This window comes from Vicugna pacos, chromosome 14, assembly GCF_048564905.1.
Source record: "Vicugna pacos chromosome 14, VicPac4, whole genome shotgun sequence".
Classification (NCBI taxonomy): domain Eukaryota; kingdom Metazoa; phylum Chordata; class Mammalia; order Artiodactyla; family Camelidae; genus Vicugna; species Vicugna pacos.
In genome coordinates this window covers 3,024,932-3,040,592 of record NC_133000.1, presented here as the reverse complement: position 1 = coordinate 3,040,592, position 15,661 = coordinate 3,024,932, and the positions used below count along the sequence as shown (strand labels likewise).

General features: G+C 45.9%; 1 protein-coding gene across 2 annotated transcripts in view; it reads right to left on the bottom strand.

The window, feature by feature from the left end:
• ATP8A2 (ATPase phospholipid transporting 8A2) overlaps positions 1–15,661 on the bottom strand; it is a 420,398-nt gene that overhangs the window by 174,752 nt on the left and 229,985 nt on the right. For both annotated transcript variants that reach the window (XM_072976043.1, XM_072976044.1), the window contains 2 exons: positions 4,628–4,811; positions 573–683 (listed from right to left, as the gene is read on the bottom strand). In XM_072976043.1, coding sequence (XP_072832144.1) covers positions 573–683; positions 4,628–4,811 — 295 coding nt within the window. The remainder of the gene's footprint in view (positions 1–572; positions 684–4,627; positions 4,812–15,661) is intronic.

The window sequence follows — 15,661 nt, the reverse complement described above, 5'->3', positions numbered from 1 at the left end:
GTTCCAGGAGAAATCCAGCAAGAAACCTTTTCATGCAAGTAAAGAAAACTGGACAGTCTCAGGGCCCGCCAGGAAAGGTGCCACTGCAGCTCCCCAGGTTCTGACCACCCAGGGGAGGAGGGCCAGGGGGAACACGCAGAGGAGAGGGTGTCCCCACCCACCCATCTGTCAGGGAGACGGAGGAGGGAGGGCACGCGGTGTGGAGAAGGTGGCGGGGGGCTCCTGGCTTTGGATCCAGAGAACCTGGATCTGGAATGTGTCCCCGGCTTCAATGAGGTGTGTGTGGGTCAGGCTGTTAAGACGTCCCAGGAGCACCTTTTGCATTGTACACGGACAAAAACCTTTCCTTGAAATTACCCTCTGAGAAAAGCCCTCCTCTTCAAGGAGGCCCCACCCCCCACTCACCTCGCTGATGTAGAGGACCCCCCCATGATAATGTAGAGGCCCTCCCTGGCTCACCTCAATGATGTAAGGAGGCCCCACCCCCCCTCCCCCGCTCACCGAGATGATGTAGTGGCCCCGCCCCCACCAGCTCACCTCGATGATGTAAAGGCCCCGCTCCCCCTGCTCACCTCGATGATGTAGAGGACCACGTTTTTGTAGAAGCAGTACAGGATGCACTTGGTCACCCGGTTGTAGCTCCAGGCGCCATGAACCAGCAGGAGCTTCTCCAAGTAGGAAAACTGAAAAAGGAAAGAAACGGGATCCAGAGGGGCCCATCAGTCAGGAACCAGAGTCACAGAATGTCTCTCGGAGAAGAGGACAGGTAAGGTCATGGAGGAAACCAGATTCTGCACGTGACCTGAGAAAACCAGTCACTTCAGGAAAGCAAAGGCAGAGCCTTCAGACCAGGTGAGAATGACTGAAATCCCCTCTTAAATTTATTTTTTAAAACTTTTTTGGGGGGAGGGGGTAGCTAGGTTTATTTATTTTTCATTAGACATGCTGAAGACTGAACCCAGGACCTCGTGCATGCTCAGCATGCGCTCTACCACTGAGCTCTACCCTCCCCAGTCTCATCATTTTCCCCAATACGCAGCTGGAGTTTGAATGGCTATTCTTGTGAAACTCTAATTTATGCAAATGCTTTTTAAGGATCCTGATTATAAAGAGAAGGTGACAGATCAGAGCTGGAAGGAAAGTACAGTGGGAATCAGAGGCTACTATTCAATCACAGATTTCGCGGTGACAACAGCATCAAGGGAGGGGGACACTCGCGCACCAGGGGTGCACATAAACATGCCACCTGTTCCCACTGGCAGCCTGCAGGTTAAAAGCGACACCCGCAGAGATGCAGAGAAGCAGACACACAGACACACACTCTGCCTGCCACTTCCACGCCCATTCCTTCCCACTTCTTGGCCAGCAACAAGAGCAGAGCCCCTCTCGCTGGAGGGCCGTGCAGCCGCCCATCAGAACAAAGCCCCAGCATGCAGCTGATGCTGCTCTGAGAGTGACGTGACCGCTGGGCTCTTGCGGTCTGAGATACTCAGCAATATTCCAACAAAAGACTTGGATCGTCCTGGGGGCAGGGGGTCTTTGGACACCACTCCAACCACATCTCCTCGCCCTCCCCTTAGCTTGGCCTTGCTGTCTGTGCCCTGTTTCATCAGGGTCCTCAAGAGCGTGAGCACGGAGCCGGAGGGAGGGAGGTGAGCTGTGCTGCGTTGTGGCCCAGCCTGTGTGCGCTCTGGCGAGACTGCACTGCGAGGGGCAACGCGGTTTCAATTCACAGTTCCTGTGCACTCAGTCAACCTCGCTTGGCGCCGAGTCCCCACGCTTGGTTGCCCTGAACTTGGACTTGACCTCCCATTCCAAGTCGCGGGGCGGTCCGCCAACTCAAATTACATTAGCCTCCCAGGAGAGGGAAGTCGGCTGTGTTGAGAACGTCCACAGGTACTAGGCATTCTTCGCTATTGTAAACTTCCTGTTAATTTCATATGACTTTTGAAATTATATTTAACTCTCTGTGGGAAGGAAAGACTGGCTGAGTATATAGTATTTTTCTTAATTTTTTTTTCCTAGAGGAAGCCACATACTCGTTTCCATCAGCCCTCAGGAGGGGCGGCTCAATCCGACATGAAACACATCTCAGCGAGGTCTTGCAGATCAGGGACAGGCAGACGGCCCGTCGACGGACTCCAAAAGCTGAATGAGACTTCAGGACGGCAGGAGTGGGTGCATATGGAAAAATAAACTCCCCATAAAGGCTCATCAAGGATTCCAAAGGGGGCTGGGGAATCATAAAATAACCAGCTCAACAAACAGAAAGGAAGTCTGTGTTTGACCCGGTCCCCCGGCGCTGGACCTCAGTGGGCACGGGAACATCTGCTGGAACCATCTGGAAGGCCCTGCCTGGGCGCTGTAGCAGTTGCCTTCAGAAAAAAAAATATCCTAAATCAAAACGCTCTTTCCATGAGGTCATTCAGAAGACTTGCAGAAGGTCGGGGGCAGGAGTGACTCTCCCGGGGAGACAGGCAGCTGAGGGCTGGGGGCCCCACACCCCACGGGAAGGCCGTCAGTCCCAGGGGCTGTCCCTGCAGACAAAAGCCTGGGCAGCCGGGAAGACGTGGAACCAGAGCTCGGCCTCCTTCACCATCTCCCCAAGGACCGGTCTTTGAGCTCACTTTTTTCCTGCTGTAGGTAACTCTCTCGGGCACTTTCTCCAAAACTCGATCAATAACATTTTCACCCACATGAAAAGCAGCAGATAAAGCCCAGGGAGCCCCTTCAACTGAAGGCATTCCTCATTTCATCGGGGGCAAAGGAACTCCTCTAACGGTGGCACTTCCTGCCTCGTAATGAAGGCAGAGGGTGGAGGGCCCCGAAACCACGGGCCGCCACCTAACCAGGAACAGGACGGTGGACGGGAGGGACAGCAGGCCCAGGGCCATTCATCAGTTCCTGGGGCTGGACCGGCAAAACAGCCCCTTAGACAGTTAGGAAGCCCTGGTCTCCTCTCCACTCTTCCTGGATTTTGATTTGCTTCTAATTTTGATTTACCTTTGACTTGAAGGGAGCAATTGCTCAGATCCCACATCCTATTGGTACCTTTTCAGTAAAGCAGGTCGTAGAGCCTCCCCTCCCTAGACATTTTAAAAGAAAAAGACAGACAAATATTTGCGTGGAACTCCTAGGAAACCTCCCATGATCCTGTCCAGCACATGGGGCTGTAACTCAAGTATGTAATAACGCTGGGTGTGTAACATCTCCAGTTGCTGACAGCCTGCAGGAAGGGTGAGTCCCACGGGCCTCCAGGCAGTTGACTGGGGAAAGTATACGGGCAGGTGTACAGGGCTGGGCCCCAGGGTCACAGGCAGGTCTGCTGTTCTCTGACCCTGGGAGCTGGGACCTGCAGCAGGTCACCTATTGTGAAGGAGCCCCAGCTTCCCCACCTGTACACTCAGAATTCCTTCTCCTACCTGCGTTAGCCATCATCTTGAGGGTTTACTTGAAATCAAGAAAGGAACAGGATTGATTTCATGCACTTTCTGGAGCCAAGAGGATTCTGTAGTTCCTCCTGTGTTTGGAGAACTGAGAGCTGGGAGGGAATTTGAGATGTGATCTTGGGCAGAGCCCTCTGGGAGATGGGGCCCCAGAGCCACAGAGGACCAGCCCGTGGCCCTGGGCTTGCTGCAAGCTCTTCCATGTTTTCTATATAGCCCCCGATTCCAGCTTGAAGGAGAGGAAAGCCATTATTCCTTGTGCACATGTGATTAAGGTTAACACATTCTTCAAAAGACCAAACTCTGGCGGAACAAGGGGGAACCCTAGCTACCTAGCAAACAGCGGGCACTTAATCCTAGCGCGCTGCAATCAGAGACAGGAGGCAACGGTCCGTGTTCTCTGTGATGTCTAGATTTTCTGGAGGGTTGAGTGCCATAAATGGTCTAGATATGTACCCTGAGGGGCAGGCGGTTGGTGACTTTCTTTCACTTTGGGGCTGTCAGCGAGGAGTAGACATTTCTCTCGTCCTCAGGTCAACAGAACAGGATCTATGACGGATGTCAGGAGCCTATGCTGCAAAGTACCATCCAGAGAGGAGCAGGCTGGGCGTGGCTGAAGTGCCAGAGGCTGCTGACTGCAGGGGGACCACCCCCAAATCCAGGGCTCATGCCCCTAGAGTTCACCTGACAGCAGTGGTCTTGGCAGTCCCAGGCGACAGCTGTAAATTGCTGATGCCCCTGACTTTAAATCCCTAATGGGAGAGGGTGCCAGCACCTTCTGGAGGAGCAGAGGAGGTACCGGGATAGCGGAGGCTGAGAACGGATGCTATGGGCACAGCCGTCCCCGGGCACAGGATGGCACAGGAAAAGCACGTGCAGCAGAGGCAGATCTGAGCGTAAGAGGTTATCATCATAGGACCAGAGCCCCATGTGTCAGGAATGACAAAGCTCAGCCAACCCCACAGCCGGCAAAAGAAACTCAAGCGGCAGGACGGGGCCTCGTCACTGCGCAAGATCAAGACTGCAGAGAAACCCAAGCACCCTGGTGGTTTCTCTGACATGCAGCCTCCGGAGGGATGTCAGAGTCCAGGGGCCGGACTGCAAGTCAAACACTAGCCAGGCCTTTCCCGCCCAGCAGATCCTGTCTACCAGATGGGATGGCAGTCGGCCACGCGGCTGACCTGTGCGATGGCGTAGTCCGAGTTGTTGGTGGCCTGCATGCCCTCGTTCCCGCTGATCCCCACCCCCACGTGGGCTGTCTGGATCATCCCGACGTCGTTGGCCCCGTCCCCAATGGCCAGCGTGATGGCCTTCACCCGCTTCTTCACCACGTCCACTATCTCCGACTTCTGCAGCGGAGAGACCCTGTAGGGGAGAAGGAGAAATTACGGCTCTCTGCGTCTTTCCAGGGGAGACAGCTGTGATCTACATTTAGCTGCATTAAAAGGGCAGTTCCTGGACACTTTCCAAATTCAATACATACGTTTTACGTTCCTGTGCAAAGCAGCTTTCAGAAAACAGTAGCCTGTGGCTTTCAAGTGTTTGCCAGCTTCGCAGATGAAATACACAAGTCAAGACTAACGGAAAACACAAGCCCATTTGTAAATCACTCTGCGCGGCGGGAGCTGGGCATGCAAACTCCTCGGGGGCGCGTGTGCCCTCCTGAATGACAAAGGCAGTGAGGCTGGCGGCCGAGGTCTTAGGGTATAAGTTCTCAATAAATCAGAAATCCAGCACAGACCTCATTTTTGCTTCGTCGTGCATCATACCTAACCCCAGGGCTGGCGAGGGAGTTTCCTACAAAACCTGCCTTCAGAGAAGGGAGACTGTCAGCTGGGCCGGGGAAGTGCAGAAAGAGGACCAGTGTGAGAGGAGAGGAGGAAACCGCATCACATCCACCCCGAGGTGGAGACCGCATTTGAAGGGCGGCCAGGCAGGAGGATTTAAGGAGAGTCCCAGGGCAGCGGGTTGACTTAACCTGAGCTGTGCAGAAGGAGAAGGAGAGGCAGCCTGTGCCTAGGAGGGCTGGTTTCCACAGGGAGTCAAAAGAAGGTGGGTATTTTCCATAAGCCTTCAGGCCGTCGGGGAAGAAGAGCCAACATAAATCTCTGGGGTCTAAAGCACAGCAATATTTTAAAAAATGCTAAACTGTTACACAATCATTAAAAAAATAAAAAAGCCAGCAACACTAATTATGAAGATGTGTTTGTTCAGAGTATGAGACTGGGTTCATTGTCAAACTGCTGATCAGGACTGATCTAGCCTAAATTTTAAACAAGGAAGCCCGTAACTGGTTTGTGAAGTTTACAGGTAAATCCCTGAATCACTCGTGCGCACACGTGCACGCACACACACACCCCCCCAGAGCAAGAGACCCTTCTGGGTTTCCCGGAGATACTCCACTACACCCATGTGGGGGCTGCACGTGTAACCTGGGAGGGACACTCAAGGACTTTCTCCACAGAACCTCTCATATGAGCTCCAAACCAGAAAAATGCATTTTCCAGCAGAAGACTTAAATTTGACCAAGCCTGGAAGAAAGTGTTTGGTGAGACGTAAGCTGAATTGAAGCACAAGTGTTACAAAGACATGACAATGGGCAAGCCGGGAAAACAGAACGGAAGGGCTGAAGCGGCTGTGGGAGCCACGCCGGGTGACCTACTGCCTCTCCTGTCATTTTCACAGGGATTTTCAGTGATGGGGATTTACTGCTTCCTTGGGGCAGCTGCAACTGCTGAAAACTGGGAGTATGTTTTTGGTTACTGATAAGCACAGTCGAAAGTACGAATTATGTCCTCTGGGTCAGAAGAGAACCAGCGGAACTCTTCTCCCAGATCTTAACAAGGCTGACGTACGAGGACACCCATCACCCCCTTCCCCTAAGCCCGGGGTCCGGGGCTCGGTCAGGTCTTCTGCCCTAGTCATTTAATCGGCGAGCTGCAGAATTTAAAAACAGCTTCCAAGGAGGATCTTCTAGACAGCTGAGAGCAGAATCAGACAGATCACCATCTCCCTGGCAGCACATGCTAGACTTACTTTAACGTAGCCTAAAAGGAAATTACTGGAAGCACTACTGTCAGGTATCAGTGAGCTTTCATTCAACCACATGCTAGCAATTAAGCAGTTTTAATGTACAGGGATATAAACTGTATCTGTTCCCTCCAAGTCCATGTGACTGCTACTTGGATCCAAGGGGCTGATCCTAACATCCCTCTTTCTCATTAAATTTCTTATTGGCAGACACAGCCCATAATTCTAATTTGCTACACAAATGTGATTTCCCGTTTCATTTTTGAACTCAATAGAAGCAGAGATCACAGTATAGAGAAAACGATGGAGAATTCAAATGTAAAGGGCTGAGCGTAACCTTTTCCTGGGCCCTCGACTAACAACTTAAACAGGGAAACCATTCTGTGAGTCCTTGTCTGTCATCAATGAAATGGGGAAAGTGATAACCACTCACCTCATGAGATGGTTGTGATATGTTTATGTGAAAACGTATGTTAACAAGCAGATGTGAAACAAATGTGATCTCCTATCTCGCCTGAAAACCTCCACTGGTTGGAAAGAAAATTGGACAGTCCTGAGAACTGCGCGCTGACCCATGGTTCCCAGACTGTGTGCGTGGCCCTGGGGTACCACAGTGGGAAATGACAAACACTCAAGGGAAACACGCAGTGTCTCTCAGGTGGTGCAAAACACTGGCCGGAAGTAGCTCACAGTTTCAGCATTAGATCACACGACACTCCTTGCGATGATCTACTGCAAGATCTAACTTTGTGAAGCTGAGTTTTCATGGCTACTAGGATTAAATGCAAATGCCTTGGGAAAGGTCAGCATGGAACAGGAAGTGAGGGAGGCAGCATCTGGTCTCAGGCCAAGGCCGAGAAGATGAACAGTGCTCTACAGGTGTACCACAATGTAGCTTGGCAATGATTATGGGCGCTTCAGGATGAAAGAAATGAAGTACGACTTCTCTCCATTTATGTGCATTATTGTTTCAAAAATCTGCTAAGTCGTTAGGACATAATACTTGAAACTGTTTGACTTTACCTACTCAATAGAAACTCTTCAATTTTCTCCTAATCTAGGGGCTTTACAAAGGAATTAGTAGGACAGTAAGGAACCGTGAACGCATTAATCATTTCTCTCCACAATCAAATTAATCACTCTTCAAGGACCATCATTCACCCACTGGAGTGGTTCTCCACCCAACGGTGCCATCATTTCATCTCCAACTCTTCTTCTGCATCCACAAAGATTCACAAGGGAGTATGAACAGACACGCCAGCAGCACTGGGCCGGCCTGAGGCTGCAGCTCCTTGAGGTTCTATGTGCCACCCAGATGACCAAGCAAAGTGACCTGACAAGTGCTGGAGAGAAGGGAGCCTGTGGGGCAGATGCTCAGCCACGTGAACATGGTGCCGTGGGAGGTTAAAGCATTGAGGTGGTGGAACAGGGAAGTTGCTGGGCAAATCTGAGTTTGAGGCTCTTGCTTTTCTTTTAGGGGGTTTAGCAGGTAGTCAGCCAACATGAGACAGTAGCCGGTCAAATACATTCAACTGCATTTGCCTCTCTGAGATCTGGGTCTCAAGTAGGTCAAGTCGTGATTCTTACTCCCCTCCCCAACATTTCAGGGTTCTCATGTCCTCTTTCATATCTTCATGTTTGTTCTTTTGCTGTTCATTGTATTTATCATCACAGTTCCTTGTGATTTTCTCTTTTCTATGGATTCTTACTTCTTTTCTGTTTATAGAAGGTCTTTCAATATTTCTTTTAGGATAGGGTTAATATTGCTGTATTCTTTCAATTTTTGCTTGTCTGAGAAATTTCCTCTCTCTCCTATTTTAAATGACAATCTTGCTGGGTCGAGTATCCTAGGTTGCACTTTTTTCTCTTTCAGGACTTAGACTGTATCTTGACACTCCCTTCGGGACTGCAACGTTTCTGTAGAGAAATGAGCTGGTCTCATGGGGGTTCCCTTGTAACTAACTCTTAACTTTTCTCTTGCTGCCTTTATAATCTTCTCTTTATCTTTTGCCATTTTCATTATGCCTTGGCATAGGTCTGAAGTCATGATTCTAATGCTTAAAGTAAAATCTATGAAAGTTCAACAGCTGCATTTCCCCAAAAGCAAAAATGGAGAGAAAACCTGGCTGCAGTATATAAACCAAGTCATATCCCAGTGATTTGGAAGCATGAAACGCTCATCCAGGATTTATTATGCCCTCAGCTGTTAATGCCTTGAGAAAACATAATTCTAACATACACCAGGGGTTCAAAATAGATGTCAAACAGCTAATTTCTACAGAACTGAATAGGCATCACTACACTTCAGCCATATGTAGGATTTTAGTAGGCCAAGTCATCATGGAGTCATCATTTAGTAGGCCAAAGTTAGCTCTTTTTAAATCTTAATTTGTGACCTGGAATCACATGCCACACTTAAGTATTCCCAGCATATAATAGATTCAACCTGTATAGTAAGAATTCCAGACTATATTGGAGCCAAGCTAGGAGCTGGGTCACTTGCATAACCTATGCTGGTGCATTATGAATAAAAACATAAACTCAAAGATCTTTAATTAACTGGAGAGCTATTCTACCCACATTTTGGGGCTAATATAATAGATTCTAAAATAAAAATCAAATCTTCCTTTTGGTTTAAAAATATTCAGTATCCTGGAGTACCTCATTTTATGGGATATGCATTCCTGAAATTCTAAAACTCACTTTCTACAGTTACGACACTTAAGTAAAACCTTTGGTAACTACTTTCCTAAGGTTAATAACCACACATTAATTTATTTCATTTACGAAAGCTCTGGTCTCAGAGTGAGTTTCTAAATTCCAATTTGCAGCATCATCTGAGCAAACAAAACCAAATCCCTTCCCTTCTCAGAGCTCGGCAGCCCTACTTGTCAAAGAGGGGCTGGGTCTCCAGGATGGATTTGTAAACTGAGCTCAGCTGAGCCGGAGGGAGTAACATGGTAACAATATTTCCACTAGTTGAACACCTAAATTTCTCTATTCCATCTGGACAGTCCTCATGATTAAGAAGGAGGCCTGAAGACCACCGGTGGAGATCACTGAGTCTCAGTGTTCATGTGAGCTTCAAAATCACCTAGAAAGCTTGCGAAAATACAGATTCTGATTCGGGAAGTCTGGGGTGGGACCTGAGAACATGAATTTTGACAAGCTCCTGGCAATGTGGATGCTGCTTGTCCATGGACCACACTGAAGCAGCTGGCACTAGTCTGGACAAGGTAACAAGTTCTCTCTCTTTTACAAACATACATACATATTTTTAAATTGAAATATAGTCAGTTTACAATGTTGAGTCAATTTCTGGTGTACAGCATAATGCTTCAGTCATACATGAACATATATATATCCATTTTCATATTCTTTTTCACCGTAAGTTACTGCAAGATACTGAATACAGTTCCCTGTGCTGTACAGTATGAACTTGTTGTTTCTAACAAGTTCTCTCTTGCTCAAATGTTTTAATTAGCTAAATTTATATTTCCAAAGCATGAGATTTATGCAAAATTTTCATACAGTAACAAGATTAATGGGCAGAAACACCGAATTTCATCCTCTTTTTTCAAGCTTTGAAACTCAAATTAGTAAGTACAAATCTGGGTTGGAATTTCACTTAAAACAGTCTTCCTCACTGTTTGAGGAAGTGCCTCACATAAGAGGGTAAGAGGGAAAAACACTAACTAACCAAAATAAAGTATACAAGACTTCGTAAGTTTTTTCTTAATGTTGCATAAACCAATATATGTGATTTCATTTGCGAAGGTTTCTATTTTTTCATTAAAGATAATATTTTACAAAAGAGATTTTCTTTAATTAAAAAAGCACTGAAACAGGGGGAGGGTATAGCTCAAGTGGTAGAGTGCATGCTTAGCATGCACAAGGTCCTGGGTTCAACCCCCAGTACCTCCTCTAAAAATAAATAAGTAAATAAATCTAATTACCTACCCCCACCAAAAAAAAGCACTAAGATAAAACATTACACGTTTTTTCTTATAGTAGTCAGTTATCCTGAACGTTTCAAAAATTGCAGCACCTTAAAAAAGCTTCATACAGAAAGCTTTAAAAAGCATTTAATATCAATAGAGCTTGTAATATGCAAACATCTAACCTATGAGTCTGAAATCTAAAAATAACTGAATTACCATACATATCTATTTAATAAGTGAGTCCATGGCTGGACCAACGCCCCTCTGACCCCTGTGTTCCTTCTTCTTCTTCATTTACTGCACTGACATAGGGCCAGTGGTCCAGGCCTTTTGGACAGTTACCCTCTCTGGAACATCCTACATCTGAGCTCTGATGCCACACGTGTAAGGCTGTCGAACTCAATCTCATGTCCCAGATATTGGTGCTTCTCACCATAGTCCCAAGCTCTAAGAGGCAGCTTGGGATGGTCCCTGGAGCCCAGTGGCAGAAATGGGACTCAAGGAAGACAAGCAGCAGGAGGGTGAGGCCACGTCTAGGGGGACCCAACACAGACCTGCAGGCTGGCTGATGCAGGTACCGAGAAGAGAAATTTAAACTCAATCACTCTTAAAATAGTATCCAAAAAAATTAAATACTTAGGAATAAATCTGACCAAGGAGGTGAAAGACTTATACACAGAGAACTACAAAGCACCGCCTAAGGAAATTAAAGATGACTTAAAGAAATGGAAAGATATGCCATGTTCTTGGATTGGAAGAGTTAATATTGTTAAAATGGCCATATTGCCCAAAGTAATCTATAGATTTAATGTAATCCCTATCAAATTCCCCAGGACATTTTTCACAGAACTAGAACAAATAATCCTAAAATTTATATGGAATCACAAAAGACCCAGAATCACCAAAGCATTACTGAAGAAAAAGAATGAAGCTGGAGGAATAACCCTCCCAGACTTCAGACAACACTACAGAGCTATAGTCATCAAAACAGTGTGGTATTGGCACAAAAACGGACATATGGATCAATGGAACAGAATAGAAAGCCCAGAAATAAACCCACAGACCTACAGTCAATTAATCTTCAACAAAAAGGCAAAAATATACAATGGAGAAAAGACAGTCTCTTCAGAAAGTGGTGTTGGGAAAACTAGACAGTTGCATGTAAATCAATGAAGTTAGAACACTCCCTCACACCACACACAAAAATAAACTCAAAATGGCTTAAAGACTTAAACATAAGACAAGACATGATAAACCTCCTGGAAGAAAACATAGGCAAAACATTTTCTGACATAAATCTTAGCAGTGTTCTCCTAGGACAGTCTATCCAGACAATAGAAATAAATGTAAAAAAAAAAAAAAGAGGGACCTAAATAAACTTACAAGCTTTTGCACAGCAAAGGAAACTATAAGCAAAACAAAAAGAAAACCTATGGAATGGCAGAAAATATTTGCAAATGATGCAACTGACAAGGCCTTAATTTCCAAAATATATAAACAGCTTATACAACTTAATAACAAAAACACAAACAACCCAATCCAAAAATGAGCAGAAGAACTAAACAAGCAATTTTCCAATGAAGAGATATAGCTGGCCAATAGGCACATAAAAAATGCTCAATAGCACTAATTATCAGAGAAATGCAAATCAGAACTACAATGAGGTATCACCTCATACCAGTCAGAATGGCCATCATTCAAAAGTCCACCAATGATAAACACTGGAGACAGTGTGGAGAAAAGAGAACCCTCCTACATTGTTGGTGGAATGCAGTTTGGTGCAGCCATTATGGAAAACAGTATTATGGAGATTCCTCAAAAAAACTAAAAATAGACTTAACCATATGATGCAGCAATCCTACTCCTGGGCATATATCCAGAGAAAACTTCAAACTGGAAAGACACATGCACCTCAGTATTCACAGTAGCACTATTTTCAATAGCCAAGACATGGAAACAACCTAAATGTCCATCAACAGATGACTGGATAAAGAAATTGCGGTATATGTATACAATGGAATACTACTTAGCCACAAAAAAGAATAAAATAATGCCATTTGCAGCAAGATGGATGGACCTGGAGATCATCATTCTAAGTGAAGTAAGCCAGACAGAGAAAGAAAAATACCATATGATATCATTCATATATGGAATCTAAAAAAAAAAAAGACAGAAATGAAGTTATTTACAAAACAGAAAAAGACTCCCAGACATGGAAAATGAACTTATGGTTACCAAGGGGGAAAGAGGGTGGGAAGGGATAAATTGGTAGTTGGAGATTTGCAAATATTAACTAGTACATATAAAATAGATAAACAACAAAGTCCTACTGTACAGCACAGGGAACTATATTCAACATCTTGTAGTGACTTATAATGAAAAAGAATATGAAAAGAATACATATGTACATGTATGACTGAAACATGATGCTGTACACTAGAAATTGACACAGTACTGTAAACTGACTATACATCAATAAAAAATAAAATAAAATAAAATAAAAATAAACTCAATCACTCACTGGTTCTAGAGGAGACTGAAGTGCTCCCTCACTTAACAGACATACACGTGGAGACGAGCTGTGTTATGCGTGAGGAAGGTACATACAGATGGATGCAAACACAGAGGAAGCAGTCCAGGTTTTCCTTCCATGAATACAGCGCCCGACCAAGAGGCAGCCTTGCAAGTGGGGGTGGGAGCAGAATACACTCTAAGAAGCAGGACGCGCGCCTGCAGAGGAAAACGCCATCCACGAGCTGCCGGCTTTGGGGAGCAGCACCCCACACCCAGGTGTGCTCAGGGGTGAGGGCTTCTCGCCGTGGCTGCTTCAGCCTCACGGTTCTGTCCTCTCACAGCATCTTCTCTAACAACTGAGGTGCCATGGGACCCTCCAGGAAGAGGCTCCTCTCAACCCTTAAAGGTTCCAAAACCACATAAGATTGGTAATATAAAAGGTGGGGTTCCCTACAAAATGCCAAATGACTGAGGTTCCAAGTCCTTCTCTAACCTCATCAGCTGCCCCGTGAAAGAGCAGAAAGGATGACAGACCACAAGGGGGGCCAACAAGAACTGACCCTGACATTACCTAGCAGGTGTGTCTATTTCTAGGAGCTGTACACAGTCCAGGTAGCCGATCGTGTCCATCTTGTGAGATATGTTTGTTCGTGTCACTCACCTTTCCCTTCACTTCCTGTCCCATCCAGTCCATCCCTCACCCCATCCTCACTGCTAATCCAGGGATTCATACAGAGGACGTTCAATCAATGGTGACTACCATAACCATGATTCCAAGACTAATTACATCTCTAACCATAACTAGGAATAACAGGAGGAAAAAAACAGTTCTACTTACACAGGCATACATTCTCTTCCACGTAAGTAGCAGACCCAGAGAGATGGTATCAGCTGAAGGGCAACTCCTACTTGCAGACGGAGAGAATGAAAGCTTTCCCCACATGGCTAGACGCCTCTCTAAGATCTGAACTTCTAAACTTACCATTCTCAGAAGTAGGTAAAAACAGCCCACTTTTCCTGTGGTCTAGGAACGGACACTGTTTGCAAACTTCCTGACCAAACACGCCAATGGTCTTGATTTCTGCTAACAGCTTTGGAAACATTATAGGCTTATTACAGGCTTTTTGTGACAGTTCTCAATGACACTTCGCTGGCAACGGGCTCTGGCCTCACATGGGGCTCTCCTGGGAACGGCTAACATGTAAGCCTGGTCTTTTTCTCCCCCTGCCTCTTTCAATCATAATGCTTTGACTACTCTAAGCCAACAGTGAGCCCCTGCGGATCATCTTGCATAAGCACGCAGAGGGCTTAGCAGACACCCGCTTCCCAAGTCTTCACACATAGTCTCAGGGACGTCAGGTGTGCAAATCCCAACAAGATCCTTTATTTAAGTGCCTCACCATGGATTTGCTCTTCGCACAATGATTTAAGTCTGAAATCACATTCTACCACAATCTCAAAGACCTCGGGACCTTCGCACTATTAACAACTGTTCAACACAGAGCCTGGGAGAGGAAGCATTGAACTTGCTGACAGAACAAACTGACGGTCCTGTATCTCGTTATTGGTGACAAATGTTTCCATGAAATAATTACGAATTCTGATGTGATCCAGCCAACCCTGTGAAACACAGGCCAGTATGCCACTGGATTTGCTGAGAAACTAATCTAAGAGTCCAGATGTACAGATGACATGACTCACTTTGGCACGGCTGAAATGTACAGGTTTTGATAACATCCCCTGTATTTTGCAGTATCAGCAGGAAGGCGGTCTGCCTTTGATGACACTGAAGGTTGAGTGCCTGCCACAGGTGCCACATGACAAATCTGACTGTGCAGGTGGGACTTGGAGACCAGGTGTCTGCTAAGCCCTTGAAGTGCTTATGTAAGATGCTACCCAGAAGCCCTGCCTCTTGCTCTGTATCCTGGTGGTGCAATTCCATGGTCATTTGAGGAATTCAACACACTGGGTTGGGCCCGTATTAAATTCAAACTGCAGAAAGCTTAAAATTTCCATGACATCCTGTAAGGACAAAGACTATTTTCAACATGCTGTGGGTATTCTGTTTTCAAAAATAGTAAGGGTAAATGTTTCCACACTCCCAGAACAGACTTTTTAGGTGTAACAGAACTTTCAAAAACAGGAGTAGAACTCATCTTCACCCTCCACCAAAAAAGGGAAGGAGGGGAGTGAGGAAGGGGAGGGAGGGGGAGTAGAGGGGAGAGGAGGGGAAGGAGGGAAGGAGGCTGGAAGCAAAAGACAACTAGAGAAGCTATTAAAAGTGCTATTTATAAGTAGTAAAAAAACGAATTTCTTCTGTACATCATAAGGAAATCTAGTCAGTATCTTGTAGTAACCTATAATGATAAAGAATCTGAAAGGGAATGCATGTCTGTATATGCATGACTGGGATACTGTGCTGTACACCAGAAACTGACACATTGTAACTATAGTTCAATTTTAAAAATATTTATATAAATTTGCCATTATAACTATGTATTAACATTTACTACTAATAACATCCTTGATGTTTAAAAGGTTCATTTGCCTCATTCAGTATTCAATATTTGATGATAACATAAAGCCTGAAGGGGTCCCTGATTACCTCAGGGCTGTACACACATGTACACCACACAAAACCCAGTCTTGGTTCTCCCGCGTGTAACGCTGTACTTGAAAAACCACCTCGACAGTCCACTTGCACTGGGATGCATTACCCAGAGTTTAGTG